This window comes from Argopecten irradians, chromosome 4 (genome assembly GCF_041381155.1).
Source record: "Argopecten irradians isolate NY chromosome 4, Ai_NY, whole genome shotgun sequence".
NCBI lineage: Eukaryota > Metazoa > Mollusca > Bivalvia > Pectinida > Pectinidae > Argopecten > Argopecten irradians.
The window spans coordinates 12,385,141-12,404,353 of record NC_091137.1 but is presented as its reverse complement, the minus strand read 5'-3'; the positions used below and the strand labels follow the sequence as shown (position 1 = coordinate 12,404,353).

The window sequence follows — 19,213 nt, the reverse complement described above, 5'->3', positions numbered from 1 at the left end:
AATTATTTCCCTATCATTATTAACGTGTTTGAACAAAGGTATAACTTTCATAGTATCTAAAACAAAATTTAACAAGTTATATTATTTTAACAAATTACATATATTTAGAACCATTCAAAGATGGATACATTTTAATATCATGTGGTAACAATTGAACATGTGGTTTTGTCTTAACAGACACAAAATACCTTAAAGTCACAATGGTCTGAACAGTCATCTGACTTCCATGAGTAGTAAATCATATCTTGGTAACACACAAACTCATATGAAGTACATTGCACAGGTATAATATACATGTACAATGAGTAATCCATAGAGACCTTTTATGATATCACAAATAACAATAACTCAATTCCTTTCTAAATACCGATAGCAGTTGTTAAATTTTTGACCGACTTCAATAATAACCACTCTTAGCCATGACCATCTCACTATCATTCCAGGCAAGTTTCAGCTCAACTGCACTGGTAAAATAAAAGCTTTTTAGTAAAAATATGACGCATGATTATTGACACATGACGAAGAGCAAAGCATGATGGCAAAAGGTCAACCATGGGTCAGATGATCTAATAAAGTACAACTTTACAGCAGAAAGTGTTTTAATGCATTACATTTCATAATGCTCTGACAGACAAGTTTGCACTTGCAACAGATCAATTAGATACATCACCATTAATGCTAAAGCCCATTGCGTAGTTCAAGTCAGACTGTTTAGTATCTGTCCCTGACTTAGGGCTAACCCCAGACTTTGGGCTAACTCCTAACTTTGGGCTAACTCCAGACTTTGGGCTAACTCCTAACTTTGGGCTAACTCCTGACTTTGAGCTAACTCCAGACTTTTGGCTAACTGACCCTTTTATACAATGTGTAGTCTGTTCACTTGCCATTTCATACTCACTGTCACTTTCCATTGTATTACTTAACACTTCAATATCAGAATCTGTTCCCTTATTTTCATCACATTTTGCCTTGAGACGCTTTGTTTCCATATTATCAGCACTATCTACTAACACCTCAGGATCTATATTATTTTGACTGTCCTTCCATTGTGATGATTCCCCTGTAATGTTTGTTGCCAGACTTGTAGGAGAATCTCTGGCAGTGATTACTACAGACAGGGGAGGAAATGAACCAAATTCTTCCTCCGTCACCGAAGAGCTGTCAGTAAAACAGTCCACACTACTCTCGCTTGACGTGCTGCTATGATCCTCTGCTGACACGTCCAATGGTGCTGTATCAGGTTTGGGCTCCAGTACTGCATTTTTGTTGAAGTCTCTGTCAATACAATTTTCAGTAGAAAATTGGATAAAATTTATATAAAATAATACCAGATGACAGAATCTTATAATTATACAATAAACATTTCTAATGTTCTATGTGAAGATTTGCTCTGGAAATCTGTATAACAGAAATCCTTTTTTTTTGTATTTTTGTAAGTCAACTATCAAAATGCATACTGTATATATACGGTCAATTTCAATGACACACATAGAGCCTGATACTTCGTCAAACTAACGATTTTTGAATAATGAATCAATATATTTGTTGAACGACAGTGTGTATGATCAAACATGTGACTTTTGAAGTGACACTCTATGATTATGATTTACTAAAGAAAACTATTGAATGGGAGAGCCTTTCATACACCATGACCTTTGGCATACCTGCAGTTTTCTTTAATGCCTCCACTCTGCCATATGTGTTCTATCACATCAGGGGCCATTTTACCGTCCATCACATCATCAATATCCTTGATGGTGAGGTCTGATTGTATGAACAGGTGAAGTAGGGCGTCAGACATGAACATCTTGACCTCCAGTAGCCTAGATCAAATGTAAGAGACTAAACATCAGACATGAACAGCTTGACCTCCAGTAGCCTAGATCAAATGTAAGAGACCACAACATCAGACATGAACATCTTGACCTCCAGTAGCCTAGATCAAATGTAAGAGACAACAACATCAGACATGAACAGTTTGACCTCCAGTAACCTAGATCAAATGTTAGAGACAATAACATCAGACATGAACATCTTGACCTCCAATAGCCTAGATCAAATGTAAGAGACCACAACATCAGACATGAACATCTTGACCTCCAGTAGCCTAGATCAAATGTAAGAGACCACAACATCAGACATGAACGGCTTGACCTCCAGTAACCTAGATCAAATGTTAGAGACCACAACATCAGACATGAACAGCCTGCCCTACAGTAGCCTAGATCAAATGTTAAAGACAACAACATCAGACATGAACAGCTTGACCTCCAGTAGCCTAGATCAAATGTAAGAGACCACAACATCAGACATGAACATCTTGACCTCCAGTAGCCTAGATCAAATGTAAGAGACAACAACATCAGACATGAACAGCTTGACCTCCAGTAACCTAGATCAAATGTTAGAGACCACAACATCAGACATGAACATCTTGACCTCCAGTAGCCTAGATCAAATGTAAGAGACAACAACATCAGACATGAACAGCTTGACCTCCAGTAACCTAGATCAAATGTTAGAGACAATAACATCAGACATGAACATCTTGACCTCCAATAGCCTAGATCAAATGTAAGAGACCACAACATCAGACATGAACATCTTGACCTCCAGTAGCCTAGATCAAATCTAAGAGACCACAACATCAGACATGAACGGCTTGACCTCCAGTAACCTAGATCAAATGTTAGAGACCACAACATCAGACATGAACAGCCTGCCCTACAGTAGCCTAGATCAAATGTTAAAGACAACAACATCAGACATGAACAGCTTGACCTCCAGTAGCCTAGATCAAATGTAAGAGACCACAACATCAGACATGAACATCTTGACCTCCAGTAGCCTAGATCAAATGTAAGAGACAACAACATCAGACATGAACAGCTTGACCTCCAGTAACCTAGATCAAATGTTAGAGACCACAACATCAGACATGAACATCTTGACCTCCAGTAGCCTAGATCAAATGTAAGAGACAACAACATCAGACATATAAGCTTGACCTAAAGTAGCCTAGATCAAATGTTAGAGACAACAACATCACACATGAACAGCTTGACCTCCAGTAGCCTAGATCAAATGTAAGAGACCACAACATCAGACATGGACATCTTGACCTCCAGTAGCCTAGATCAAATGTAAGAGACCACAACATCAGACATGAACATCTTGACCTCCAGTAGCCTAGATCAAATGTAAGAGACTCAGACATGAACATTGACCTCCAGTAGCCTAGATCAAATGTAAGAGACCACAACATCAGACATGAACGCTTGACCTCCAGTAACCTAGATCAAATGTTAGAGACCACAACATCAGACATGAACAGCTTGACCTCCAGTAGCCTAGATCAAATGTAAGAGACCACAACATCAGACATGAACACTTGACCTCCAGTACCTAGATCAAATGTTAAAGACAACAACATCAGACATGAACAGCTTGACCTCCAGTAGCCTAGATCAAATGTAAGAGACCACAACATCAGACATGAACATCTTGACCTCCAGTAGCCTAGATCAAATGTAAGAGACAACAACATCAGACATGAACAGCTTGACCTCCAGTAACCTAGATCAAATGTAAGAGACCACAACATCAGACATGAACATCTTGACCTCCAGTAGCCTAGATCAAATGTAAGAGACAACAACATCAGACATGAACAGCTTGACCTCCAGTAACCTAGATCAAATGTTAGAGACAACAACATCAGACATGAACAGCTTGACCTCCAGTAGCCTAGATCAAATGTAAGAGACCACAACATCAGACATGAACATCTTGACCTCCAGTAGCCTAGATCAAATGTTAGAGACAAAACATCAGACATGAACATCTTGACCTCCAGTAGCCTAGATCAAATGTAAGAGACCACAACATCAGACATGAACATCTTGACCTCCAGTAGCCTAGATCAAATGTAAGAGACCACAACATCAGACATGAACAGCTTGACCTCCAGTAACCTAGATCAAATGTTAGAGACCACACAACATCAGACATGAACAGCCTGCCCTACAGTAGCCTAGATCAAATGTTAAAGACAACAACATCAGACATGAACAGCTTGACCTCCAGTAGCCTAGATCAAATGTAAGAGACCACAACATCAGACATGAACATCTTGACCTCCAGTAGCCTAGATCAAATGTAAGAGACAACAACATCAGACATGAACAGCTTGACCTCCAGTAACCTAGATCAAATGTTAGAGACCACACAACATCAGACATGAACATCTTGACCTCCAGTAGCCTAGATCAAATGTAAGAGACAACAACATCAGACATGAACAGCTTGACCTCAGTACCTAGATCAAATGTAGACCTCAGAATGAACACTTGACCTAGTATCATCAAATGTAAGAGACAACAACATCAGACATGAACAGCTTGACCTCAGTACCTAGATCAAATGTAAGAGACAACAACATCAACATGAACACTTGACCTCCAGTAGCCTAGATCAAATGTAAGAGACCACAACATCAGACATGAACATCTTGACCTCCAGTAGCCTAGATCAAATGTAAGAGACCACAACATCAGACATGAACATCTTGACCTCCAGTAGCCTAGATCAAATGTAAGAGACAACAACATCAGACATGAACAGTTTGACCTCCAGTAACCTAGATCAAATGTTAGAGACAATAACATCAGACATGAACATCTTGACCTCCAATAGCCTAGTTAAAATGTAGGAGACCACAACATCAGACATGAACATCTTGACCTCCAGTAGCCTAGATCAAATGTAAGAGACCACAACATCAGACATGAACGGCTTGACCTCCAGTAACCTAGATCAAATGTTAGAGACCACAACATCAGACATGAACAGCCTGCCCTACAGTAGCCTAGATCAAATGTTAAAGACAACAACATCAGACATGAACAGCTTGACCTCCAGTAGCCTAGATCAAATGTAAGAGACCACAACATCAGACATGAACATCTTGACCTCCAGTAGCCTAGATCAAATGTAAGAGACAACAACATCAGACATGAACAGCTTGACCTATAGTAACCTAGATCAAATGTTAGAGACCACAACATCAGACATGAACGGCTTGACCTCCAGTAACCTAGATCAAATGTTAGAGACCACAACATCAGACATGAACAGCCTGCCCTACAGTAGCCTAGATCAAATGTTAAAGACAACAACATCAGACATGAACAGCTTGACCTCCAGTAACCTAGATCAAATGTAAGAGACCACAACATCAGACATGAACATCTTGACCTCCAGTAGCCTAGATCAAATGTAAGAGACAACAACATCAGACATGAACAGCTTGACCTCCAGTAACCTAGATCAAATGTTAGAGACCACAACATCAGACATGAACATCTTGACCTCCAGTAGCCTAGATCAAATGTAAGAGACAACAACATCAGACATATAAGCTTGACCTAAAGTAGCCTAGATCAAATGTTAGAGACAACAACATCACACATGAACAGCTTGACCTCCAGTAGCCTAGATCAAATGTAAGAGACCACAACATCAGACATGAACATCTTGACCTCCAGTAGCCTAGATCAAATGTAAGAGACCACAACATCAGACATGAACATCTTGACCTCCAGTAGCCTAGATCAAATGTAAGAGACAACAACATCAGACATGAACAGCTTGACCTACAGTAGCCTAGATCAAATGTAAGAGACAACAACATCAGACATATAAGCTTGACCTAAAGTAGCCTAGATCAAATGTTAGAGACAACAACATCACACATGAACAGCTTGACCTCCAGTAGCCTAGATCAAATGTAAGAGACCACAACATCAGACATGAACATCTTGACCTCCAGTAGCCTAGATCAAATGTAAGAGACAACAACATCAGACATGAACAGCTTGACCTCCAGTAACCTAGATCAAATGTTAGAGACCACAACATCAGACATGAACAGCCTGACCTACAGTAGCCTAGATCAAATGTAAGAGACAACAACATCAGACATGAACAGCTTGACCTCCAGTAACCTAGATCAAATGTTAGAGATCACAATATCAGACATGAACAGCTTGACCTACAGTACCCTAGATCAAATGTAAGAGACAACAACATCAGACATGAACAGCTTGACCTACAGTACCCTAGATCAAATGTAAGAGACAACAACATCAGATATGAACAGCTTGACCTCCTGTGACCTAGATCAAATATAAGAGATCACAATATCAGACATGAACAGCTTGACCTACAGTACCCTAGATCAAATGTAAGAGACAACAACATCAGACATGAACAGCTTGACCTCCAGTAACCTAGATCAAATGTTAGAGATCACAATATCAGACATGAACAGCTTGACCTACAGTACCCTAGATCAAATGTAAGAGACAACAACATCAGACATGAACAGCTTGACCTACAGTAACCTAGATCAAATGTAAGAGACAACAACATCAGATATGAACAGCTTGACCTCCTGTGACCTAGATCAAATATAAGAATCCACAACATCAGATATGAACAGCTTGACCTCCAGTAACCTAGATCAAATGTAAGAGACCACAACATCAGTCATATAAGCTTGACCTACAGTAGCCTAGATCAAATGTTAGAAACCACAATATCAGACATATAAGCTTGACCTATAGTAACCTAGATCAAATGTTAGAGACCACAACATCAGACATGAACATCTTGACCTCCAGTAGCCTAGATCAAATGTTAGAGACCACAACATCAGACATATAAGCTTGACCTCCAGTAGCCTAGATCAAATGTTAGAGACCACAACATCAGACATATAAGCTTGACCTATAGTTGCCTAGATCAAATGTTAGAGACCACAACATCAGACATATAAGCTTGACCTATAGTAACCTAGATCAAATGTTAGAGACCACAACATCAGACATGAACATCTTGACCTCCAGTAGCCTAGATCAAATGTTAGAGACCACAACATCAGACATATAAGCTTGACCTCCAGTAGCCTAGATCAAATGTTAGAGACCACAACATCAGACATATAAGCTTGACCTATAGTTGCCTAGATCAAATGTTAGAGACCACAACATCAGACATATAAGCTTGACCTCCAGTAGCCTAGATCAAATGTTAGAGACCACAACATCAGACATATAAGCTTGAACTACAGTAGCCTAGATCAAATGTTAGAAACCACAACATCAGACATATAAGCTTGACCTATAGTAACCTAGTCAAATATAACAGACAACATATTCAGCCATGAACAGCTTGACCTTCAGTTATTTCGATCAAATATAAAAGACAAAGACATCAGACACATAAGCTTGACTTACTTGATGAGGAATTTCTCCAGACCCTTCATTCTAAAAGCTACAAAATCTGTATCAAACCGATCTCCGAAAAATTTCTTTGGTGGCAGTGTTGGTGGTTTCCTACAATTGAAATGTTACATTCAAATAACCAACTACGCATAAGCAAAAGTTTATGTACAGTCAAAATTGCTTTAGCAACCTTCTGAGTTCAAAGACCTTCTGAAATCTAAGACCTTCTGTCTTAAACAACCTTAATATTCCTCCAAACGAAAATGATTTTATAATCTATCTGTTTTAAGGTATAAAGTAATCATTTATACACATATATTACAAAGAGTCACAAAATAACTTACTGCAGCCTCCCAAAACATGCACTTTGACACATGCAACACATTAAACTGGACATCGACCCCTGGCTGTTAAGACTATAGGATGTGAACCTAATCAGTCAACTCATGTATACCCAGTGACACAAAAGGTTTAAAATATGACATGTTATCATTTTCAGACAGCGGTACTTGATTACTTTCATCTACAGAGTTGACATCTGTGGTTTATTTGGTACAGTTACTGAACTTATTGAGGTTGTTGGTTATAAGTTTGATGTACAGTACATACTAAGGTGCGACTTGAAATAAAGGCACCGAGCGTTTGACTTCACTTACAGTAAGGGGTGGTGACGACGCAATCTTTTTCTCAGCCATTCAAATTCTGAATATCGTCTCCGGGTAAGAGATTCAGGCAAGCTAAATGCACGGTTTGAAGTCTGAAAACACATATAAGACATTCTCAACTGAAACAGCCTTTACTACACCTATATCTGAAACATATAATGAGATCACTACAGAAACTCAATTAGGTCTGGTACATGCATTTAACAAATATGTTAGATTGATGGCATCTTCATTTAATTTTCCAAACTTCAACTAACACACCTTAATGAATTCATTCATCCCTAAAAGTTTATAACTAATGTTTGATTTCGAAAGACTAAACGTACCGGTATCTTCATAAGGGCTGAATGAGTTTACTAAAGAGGCAGGTCAATTTCAATTTCAACAAAATTTTATTTCAAATAAAATAAAATGGGATCTTCTCTCCCTGAGGCAGGTCGAGTTAAGTTACATCAAAGGCAGGTCGAGTTAAGTTACATCAAAGACTACAAAAACACAAATCCTCAACATACACAAACGAAATCCACATTTCCATTGTAGAACAAAGAAATACTTTATTTCAAACTAACTTACTTTGATAGCGATTTCATATGTGATATAGCGTCCATTGTCCCAGGTATTATGTGTCACTGGATTCCTCACACAAATGTCTAGTGATGACTGAAATTTATCAAATGTGGTAGATAAATTAAATGCAAGAAATAAGTAGGCTATTATAAAATATAAATCCACCTAAAATATGGTATAAATTTTACACCATACTCATGTACATGCCATTGGCCAGGCCCTAGCTGAATCATGATCACCGACCAACAGGTCCTAGCTATTGTTGAGCAATATTTTGTACATGTTGCCATGACTGTATAGGGTTATGATTATTACTTGGATCTTTAATCTAATGCTCAATACGTATATATAACCATTAAAAAATAAAAACACCACATTCAATTTCTACCTTTAATGCCTTGAAAGTCCGTTTTGGGGGCACATGTATGTGTTCATGACCAGGCAGGTAGTCGAAAAGCATAATTGCATGCCTTTTCAAACTACTGTAAAGTGGGATATCTTAGATGTGGTTACATTTAGTACTTGGGGCTAAATTAGTTGTTCCAAATAAGTTCACTAAACTTTCAAAATGCTAGAATAAACAAGAGGCCAATGGACCTTAACGGTCAACTGAGTTCCGATTATAGAATGAAACAAACACATATAAACACTATATATAAACTGACCCTTGAAGTCGGTCAGTGATTTTATAGATTTTACGTTTTAATCTATGAAGAGTATTTTTCCATCAAACCTGAAAACTCCAAAGAAGATTTTTTTGTTAAATTTTAGTCATTTTGACCATATTTGGCCCTGCCCCTTTGGTCCCCCAGGAGGGTCAGCCAGGACCAATTACATTCAATTCCTATGAAAATTAAGTCAATAATGTTCATAAATGTGTGTTTCCAATATAAACTAAAGCAAAATTGACCCCCACACCAGGGGGACAGGAGAGACCCCAGTGTCATATAATTCACAATTTTTGTGCAGGACCTTTTGACCTTTCCATCTATGAAGAGTATTTTCATTCTATCACATCTCTATGTGTGGAGGAGAAGATTTTTGAAATTTTAGTCAATTTTACCCCTTTTGGTCCCTCCCACAGCCCCCTGGGAGGTGGGTACCATATAATTCACTAATTCTATTGGCCTTATGACTTAAAAAGTTTGTGCAAAATTTCATTGAAATTGGTTTTGGAGAAGAAGTTGAAAATGTAAATTGTTTATGAACACAAGGGCGATTAGAATAGGTCACTTGAGACTTTGTCTCATGTGACCTAAATCTGTAGATTGAAGGTGTCCCGACAGTTTTGATTTGGATCCCATAAATCAAGACTGATGATTGTATTTAAATATTTCAATTTGCTCAGGACTAATACTATATAACCTTACCAACCAAAAGGGGAATTAATGATATCATAATTCTCCTTTAATTCCTGTTGGTGTAGTGATATGCATAACATGCATTTGTGATGTTCATCTGAGAGACGTTATGACATAATGACACAATGTACATTTTTTGTGCGTACTTGCGTCCTACCGTAATAAAAAACAAGAGGCCCAGAGGGCCTGTATCGCTCACCTGGTTTGTAATGCCAAGTAATGTTCTGAATACAGGTTCATTGTTTCTTTTATGAAGGAATTTTAATATTAACCTCTAAATCCCCTATTGGGCCCCACCCCTCCTGCCCCCAGGGGGTCAGAGCCAAAATTTATACAAGTTCTGTTCATCTTCCCCCAAGGATGTTTATGGCCAAATTTGGTCACAATCCAAGCAAAACTCTAGGACAAGTAGCGATTTATAGGATTTACCTCTATTTCCCTTATTGGGCGCCCCCCCCCCCTCCTGCCCCCGGAGGGTCAGAGCCAAAATTTATACAAGTTCTGTTCTCCTACCCCCAAGGATGTTTATGGCCAAATTTGGTTACAATCCATGCAGAACTCTAGGACAAGTACCGATTTATAGGATTTACCTATAATTCCCCTATTGGGCCCCGCCCCTCCTGCCCCCCGGGACCAGAGCCAAAATTTATACAAACTCAGTTCTTATTCTCCCAAGGATATTTCTGGCCAAATTTACATTCCATGCAGAACTCTATGACTAGTAGCGATTTAAAGGATTTACCTCTATTTCCCCTATTGGGCCCCACCCCTCCAGCCCCCGAGGGGCCAGAGCCAAAATTTATACAAGTTCTGTTCCCCTTCCCCCAAGGATGTTTGTGGCCAAATTTGGTTACAATTCATGTAGAACTCTATGACTAGTAGCGATTTAAAGGATTTACCTCTATTTCCCCTATTGGGCCCCGCCCCTCCTGCCCCCAGGGGGTCAGAGCCAAAATTTATACAAGTTCTGTTCCCCTTCCCCCAAGGATGTTTGTGGCCAAATTTGGTTACAATTCATGTAGAACTCTATGACTAGTAGCGATTTAAAGGATTTACCTCTATTTCCCCTATTGGGCCCCGCCCCTCCTGCCCCCCGGGGGACCAGAGCCAAAATTTATACAAGTTCTGTTCCCCTTCCCCCAAGGATGTTTGTGGCCAAATTTGGTTACATTCCATTCAAAACTCTAGGACTAGTAGCAATTTAAAGGATTTATCTCTATTCCCCCTATTGGGCCCCACCCCTCCTGCCCCCGGGGGACCAGAGCCAAAATTTATACAAGTTCTGTTCCCCTTCCCCCAAGGATGTTTGTGGCCAAATTTGGTTACATTCCATTCAGAACTCTATGACTAGTAGCAATTTAAAGGATTTATCTCTATTTCCCCTATTGGGCCCCGCCCCTCTTGCCCCTGGGGGATCAGAGCCAAAATTTATACAAGTTCTGTTCCCCCTCCTCCAAGGATGCTTGTGGCCAAATTTGGTTACAATCCATGCAGAACTCTATGACTAGTAGCGATTTAAAGGAAATGTTGACGGACAGATGGACGGACGACGGACGGACGGACGACAGAAGCCGCGCCATGACATAAGCTCACCAGCCCAGTTCTAATGGAAATTGGATCAGTCGGTTTTACTGTGATATTCCAGAAAGGCCCATGGTGGTAAAATGTGTGTGAAATGTTCAAACTCGCTCGCTGTCCGCCATTACACATTGTGGTCGAACCTTTTGTATGCCGAACCCTGTCCCTTGCCCGTAGAGTAATGGAACTTTTGTCTAGAACTGCTCAAATCGCTCTGACAGTAGTGTGTTTACCTTATTAGGTGAATTGTCTTGCCTAAAACAATATTTTATCACCTCCTCAGTGGTTATGTAGTTCATTTGTTTAACGTGCGTGACTTTGGCTCGGGTATGGGTACAGCGTACATACGGTACCTGCTTAATCGTATTGATCAACGATTTGTAATTACAACGGTGTCAATTAAAATACTTAACAATGACATGGAATTTGTCAATATTTTGTGTTATATGTTTCATTAGAAATGTAGATCAATACATTTATGCCATATTTTGCTTCTTGGTTATGTAAAAGAATTAGCCTGAGTGAATTGGCCCTTTAAAAGGTTAGAAGCGTACTGATGATTTTATGATTATTTCCATGGACTTATTTTTTTTACCGTGAATGACATCAGATGTTCTCAATACGTCGGAGTTACTTATGACGTCACATGAAGAGGCTCCACTGACGAGGGCAGCGGGGAATTTGATTTGGTAATAGCGATTACAGTGTATATCACAGGTTGGCTTAAAAATAATACAGAATGAAATATAAGCATTAAATTGCCTTCTTGGGGGATTTATGGTCCTATAATTCTCCCAGGATTGCAGACAAGTTAATCATTATGCGTTAATGTGCATTATTCAATTTGTCTGCAATCCTGTGAGAATTATAGGACCATGAATTAAATCCCCCAAAAAGGCAATTTAATGCTTAACAAGCTTATAAAGCTGATTTACAGACTACCTATGTACAATCTAGGGTGGAGTACCAGTGCACCAAATTTAACTCATAGTAGTGTTGGGAATCGGTTAAGATTTCATCAGCGATAATTGGTTAAAATCGGTTGGTGTCAACCGAACGATTTACGATTATTAATCGGTTACTCTTTTGTTACACAATTTTCTTAGAAATGTGCTTTATTTTTAACGATGTTGTGAATTTTATTGATATCACTTATCAAAATTTCATATTTGGACATACCCTTAGCAGTTTTTTTTTAAGTTTTTTTTTTAAAGATGCTCCACCGCTGACAAATGGTATTTTTTTCACTATAAAAAACAGGAGCAGACGATTTAGTATTTTTCTTCAGTTATAAAAGTAACCTACTTACACCATTACCACCATTGAAAAGTTTGAGCTTCTAATTTTACTTCAAGTTAAAAATATGAAAAATAATTAATTGCATCCCGAAAAAATTCTGTGACACTATATCCTATATATGTATATATATATGGAATGAAGTACTGATTGTGCATGCACCAAAGGCAAAACAAATGATCTTACATTATTTTTTGTGTTAATTAGGCATATATATACACGATTAAACACCAATTATTGTTCAAATGATTGATATCATTTATGCTCTGTCGGCGGTGGAGCACCTTTAAAAACATATTCATGTTTACAGTTGCTTATAATTATGATGTTACCCAATAAAAGAACTATGAACAAAATTCTTGAGAAAAAGAAAAATATAATATTAGAAACTTTGATAACAGTGACTTTTAAAATTCAATATGAAGAGCTTCACGATATTGATGGCTGCCATTAAGGTATATTCTGTTTTCATACTGGCTTTATTCTGCATAGTTTCGTATCCTGATTTATTATCAGATTGACTCAAATCAATGTAACAATCTTTATTGATGAACTAATTAGGTTTATAAGGTTTATTTGTTATCATATTTGTTTTAACAGCAGGTTTGGTAAGAAGAGAAAAATGCCATAAACTCTGTACTCTCTAAGGGAAAATGAAAGTAGAATTCCCACTTCCTGTTTTGATACCGATCATCGATGTTGATATATCATAATTATTATAATCGAATAATTGAAATCGGTTGTCTTTTCAATTAGACATCGATTATAATCGATCATTGGGACAACACCATCTCAAAGCTCAAAGAATTGACAAATTTAAGCACACCAAAAAAAACACAACCTATTACAGTATTATAAATTCATGAAGTTAATTGTATATTGCAACATACATGTAATAGAGTACTAAAACCTGGATATTCCAAGACAAGATGATGTGTACTTCACATTTATATGCACTTTCATTTTCAATCTGAATGCATGCATATACATATGTTAGGTAATAATTAATATGAAAACTGGAATTTTCCTTATTCTCTGATTAAATTAGACGTAAATTGCATATTAAAATAAAAAAACATGCATAAACAATACTCATCATTTTAATAATAATAGGACATAGTCAGTGTTATGGATTTAATTTTTTCAAAATGCAATTAATTTCTTATAATATTTTTTATCTTGAAGTAAATTTAGAAGCGCAAACTTTTCAATGGTGGCTATGGTAATGGTGTAATATAAAGTAAATTTTGTAACTGAACAAAAATCCTAAATCGTCTGATCCTGTTTTTGATAGAGAAAAAATATCATTTATCAGCGGTTGAGCATCATTATAATTTTTTTGAAATATTAACATTATTAAATAATTGCTAAATTTTGAATACAATGACCTATTCATGCTTATTTTAAAAAAAATCATTCAACCAAGGTCTTAAAACACCTGCTTATTTTCTAATCAATTGACTCAAAACTTAATAATGGTCCAAACTTCTTAAGAAGTTACTTACCACGTACACCATCCCAGTATTTTATGACAGCTTTAACCAGTTGAATGTTTGAGCTAAATTCACAGTCACAGTGATCTGTGTGACGTTCAAATTCGAAAAGTGAATCTAAACAAGCTAACAGCCAGCTACTGTGCATTGAAGCGTCAATTGTAATGTCACCAAAGGCGTGATAATCCAAGTCAAGTGATGTAATACGTCTGGTCTGTGGTCAACGTGACCGGATCAGATGACAGACACGGTCAGAAACGTCAGTGGACCCTGTTTGAGAGATTTACTAGTTACCAACGACATCCTATTTCCGTCAAACCTATACTTGCTTGCAATATTACATTCAATAAATGTCGACATTGAAGATGCTTACCATGGCGCTTCAGTTGATGTGTTTCCTCGTTTTAACGGAGATCCCAGAAATATCCATTGAAATCCCCAGGCTCCTGACAGATCACATGACACAGATGTAAATAATTCAGGGTTACGGAAGTACTTGTAAAACTGCTTGCCAGACAAACATCTGTATGATTCGAATTTCGTACTGGAAAAGTGGACACATGTCCTTAAACGGACAACGGTCACAGCACAGGAGTTTGACGTTCTGTCAATAATATATAGTATACATATATAAAAATACCCCTATATACGATAGTGTTTTTATATAGAATATTGGAGTATTTTTTTTATATATGTATACTATATAGCTCACCTGGCCCGAAGGGCCGTTGAGGTTATGTCATGGCGCGGCGTCCGTCGTCCGTCTGTCCGTCAACATTTCCTTTAAATCGCTACTTGTGATAGAGTTCTGCATGGATTGTAACCAAATTTGGCCACAAACCTTCCTTGGGGGAAGGGGAACAGAACTTGTATAAATTTTGGCTCTGACCCCCCGGGGGCAGGAGGGGCGGGGCCCAATAGGGGAAATAGAGGTAAATCCTATAAATCGCTACTTGTCCTAGAGTTCTGAATGGAATGTAACCAAATTTGGCCACAAACATCCTTGGGGGAAGGGGAACAGAACTTGTATAAATTTTGGCTCTGGTCCCCGGGGGGCAGGAGGGGTGGGGCCCAATAGGGGAAATAGAGGTAAATTCTTTAAATCGCTACTAGTCATAGAGTTCTGAATGGAATGTAACCAAATTTGGCCACAAACATCCTTGGGGGAAGGGGAACAGAACCTGTGTAAATTTTGGCTCTGGTCCCCCGGGGGCAGGAAGGGCGGTGCCCAATAGGGGAAATAGAGGTAATTCCTTTGAATCGCTACTTGTCATAGAGTTCTACATGGATTGTAACCAAATTTGGCCACAAACATCCTTGGGAGAAGGGGAGGAGAACTTTATAAATTTTGGCTCTGACACCCTGGGGGCAGGACGGGTGGGGCCCAATAGGGGAAATAGAGGTAAATCCTATAAATAGGGCCCAATCGGGGATTTAGAGGTTAATATTAAAATTCCTTCAGAAAAGAAACAATGAACCTGTATTCAGATCATTACTTGGCATAACAAACCAGGTGAGCGATACAGGCCCTCTGGTTATATTTTTTTTGTTTGGAAAAGGAACAAGAGGCCCAGAGGGCCTGTATCGCTCACCTGGTTTTTAATGCCAAGTAATGTTCTGAATACAGGTTCATTGTTTCATTTCTGAAGGAATTTTAATATTAACCTCTAAATCCCCTATTGGGCCCCACCCCTCCTGCCCCCAGGGGGTCAGAGCCAAAATTTATACAAGTTCTGTTCCCCATCTTCCAAGGATGTTTATGGCCAAATTTGGTTACAATCCAAACAAAACTCTAGGACAAGAAGTGATTTATAGGATTCACCTCTATTTCCCCTATTGGGCCCCACCCGTCCTGCCCTCGGGGGGCCAGAGTCAAAATTTATACGACTTCTGTTCCCCTTCCCCCAAGGATGTTTGTTGCCAAATTTGGTTACAAACCATGCAGAACTCTATGACAAGTAGCGATTTAAAGGATTTACCTCTATTTCCCCTATTGGGCCCCGCCCCTCCTGCCCCCGGGGGGTCAGAGCCAAAATTTATACAAGTTCTGTTCCCCTTCCCCCAAGGATGTTTGTGGCCAAATTTGGTTACATTCCATGCAGAACTCTATGACAAGTAGCGATTTAAAGGATTTACCTCTATTACCCCTATTGGGCCCCGCCCCTCCTGCCCCCGGGGGTCAGAGCCAAAATTATACAAGTTCTGTTCCCCTTCCCCCAAGGATGTTTGTGGCCAAATTTAGTTACATCCATTCAGAACTCTATGACTAGTAGCGATTTAAAGGATTTACCTCTATTTCCCCTCTTGGGCCCCGCCCCTCCTGCCCCCAGGGGAACCAGAGTCAAAATTTATACAAGTTCTGTTCCCCTTCCCCCAAGGATGTTTCTGGCCAAATTTGGTTACAATCCATCCAGAACTCTATGACTAGTAGCGATTTAAAGGAAATGTTGACGGACGGACGGACGACGGACGGACGGACGACGGACGCCGCGCCATGACATAAGCTCACCGGCCCTTCGGGCCAAGTGAGCTAAAAATTTGAAAAAGTATGGGAAACATGGGGAAAATTTTCTAAATTATAGTAGATATTCGTCTCTCCTAAAACCACTCCCCAATGCTACCACATTGTTGCTGATCCATCTTTTAAGAATAAGCAGATGTTTTTATTCATATATCATCAAGTTAAATTTGTATAAATTAACATTGATAGTACCATTCTCTTTCTTCCTTCCTTCCTACTCCTCCCAGATCTACCCCTCAAGCTCCCCTTCCACACCCCACACCCCACACTTTTTTTTCTTCTTTTTTTCTCTCTCACTCTTTCCTCTCTATACTCTATTATTCACCCAAAGAAATGTAATTAAAGGAGTAAGAAATGATACTTTTACTTTATAAATTATATATAATTACCTCTCACTACTGGAAGAGGAAAGCAATAGGTTAGGTGAGGCACCCTCGTCAGCCAATATATACATTGTCTGGAATCTAACTGTAGTTAAGAGGTAAAATTGTGGGTCCTTGTGTTTGTTTATATTAATATTCTACACAACTGTACTGTACAAACAGACATACAGGTATTCGTGTGCTTCTTAAAACAGGGTTCAAGTAGTACAAACCTTTTTGAATGATAGTTAGTTCCATTATAGTCCAAAAATTAACATTTGTTTACCATGAACTCGATCTCAGACCATCTGAAACTTTACAGCTCAAGATGCCTCAATTAAAAATAGGCCTGAGATTACAAATGCAGTATTATGAAGTTTCAAGTTTTCTTGCTTTTACTTATATTTTTTTTTTTCTGCTTGAACCCTGCAATTTTATAACGTGCCTTTTGAATTTAATTAAGTATGAAAGTTGCGAGTTGAATGGATCCCCTCCTGTGTGAGGGCAACTTATTGTATCGTTTCCCTCTTATAAAAAAAAAAAAAAAAAAAAAAGTTTTTTACACCAGAAACATATATTAGAGAGATATGTTTCTGTATACACTAGTATAGATCTACTGTAGGCTACAAGATGTTTCTAAAATAATGTACGTTGTAGCCTATAGGCTTCAGATTTTTTTAATTTGTTAGTCGATCTAGTTACCAATCTTAGAGGTAATTAAACTAGTTCTAATTTATTTTAGGATATCTTCGGATTTTAATTAACGGCTACGCGTTTTATCTTTCATAAAACGCATTAGGCCTAGCTACTGTACATTATTATATGAATTGGACCACCGGTGAGACTGTCGATCAGATGAAGCAAATTGAAATGTATACAATTTAAAAATGTATTACAGCTTAACTAACTCATTGATATACTCATTGATGACCCACAGGGCCAATACATATATTTCTGGCTATTTTTTCATATAGAAACTATACATGGCCCTGTGGATGACCTCTTAAGATGAAAATGCCTACCGTGAATAACGGGCTCGGATAGACTCTTTCAATGCAATTTGTAAATATCAAACCCAATATTAATTCAATTGCTAACATGCACACAAAGTAACCAATATAACCGATAAACATATCATAATGAGAAACTATCTAAACATACTGGCACCTAAGGAAACTATCCTGACCAACTATCGAGAGTTACCAAGCATTGACGCAAAAAGAAGGGACAAATAATATAAAAAAGTTTCAAAACGTTGGATCCGATTGAGAAGAAAGAGGAACATTTGACAGTTGACCAGAATGTACCTTACAAAAACTTTTTAAAGCCGTCACAGCTGATAGTTGGGATGGTATATATGGGAGCTTTATATCAAATGATGAAACACTGGTACAACTGTATACATTCAGATCATCAGGGAAATAAAACGACAATATTGCGTGTCCTAATTTGACCTAGCCAGCAAAAATGGACTATTATCATATGTAGTTCAGGCTACTAGCCTACTACTACAACAACTCCCAGGCAAGTTTACCTTAAGATGACTCTACACAGATATATACTGACAGCAATCAAGCCGTTATACTCTTTACAATAAAATAGTGATTGGCGAGAATGTCAATGATGCTCAGGCCATAGAAATTACAGGGATCTGAGAATTAGTTACAGTGTATATAATAATTACATAATATTACTATGTAGAGTTTAATTTTTACCAAATTTTGATCTAGACGCATGAAACGCCTAAAATGGTCTAAGGACACTCTAGTGGGTTCATAATTATAAACACTGTAACTAATTCTCAGGTCCCTGTGATAGTAATGGCAGCAAGTACAAAGGAATGCTGGCTCTAGATCCGAGGGGCCTACTCCAACAATGAAAGCCATCATGAGACACCTATACGTCATGTCTAACAGTCGTGTATAGGCTCAGTAAAATAACGTCATTCCAGTGGACTCTCACCTTATGAGGGTATTAGCGACATAGATAAGAATGCTACAGACCCAATATCAGTTCTGAATTAGAATGAACGTCAAGGTCATCCATGTCAACAAACTTGGTAACCATTCATGCCAATGTGCCAC

At 38.4% G+C, this 19,213-nt stretch overlaps 1 protein-coding gene across 4 annotated transcripts; it reads right to left on the bottom strand.

Annotated features, from left to right (window-relative positions):
• Window positions 1-581: 581 nt before the first annotated feature.
• Window positions 582-14,757, bottom strand: LOC138320635 (uncharacterized). Of its 4 annotated transcripts, XM_069263755.1 has the most exons (7): window positions 14,620-14,721; window positions 12,053-12,179; window positions 8,525-8,611; window positions 7,943-8,043; window positions 7,299-7,397; window positions 1,665-1,823; window positions 582-1,275 (listed from the first exon to the last, which is right to left on the bottom strand). In XM_069263755.1, exons 2-7 carry the CDS (start codon window positions 12,062-12,064, stop codon window positions 654-656), a joined length of 1,080 nt encoding a protein of 359 aa, XP_069119856.1. In that variant the 5' UTR covers window positions 12,065-12,179; window positions 14,620-14,721; the 3' UTR covers window positions 582-653. The 4 variants fall into 4 exon arrangements, with proteins under 4 accessions (XP_069119856.1, XP_069119857.1, XP_069119858.1 ...); XM_069263756.1 differs by lacking the exon at window positions 12,053-12,179 and having other exon boundaries at window positions 14,620-14,757; XM_069263757.1 differs by lacking the exon at window positions 12,053-12,179 and having other exon boundaries at window positions 7,943-8,097; window positions 14,620-14,713.
• Between the last annotated feature and the right edge of the window lie 4,456 nt (window positions 14,758-19,213).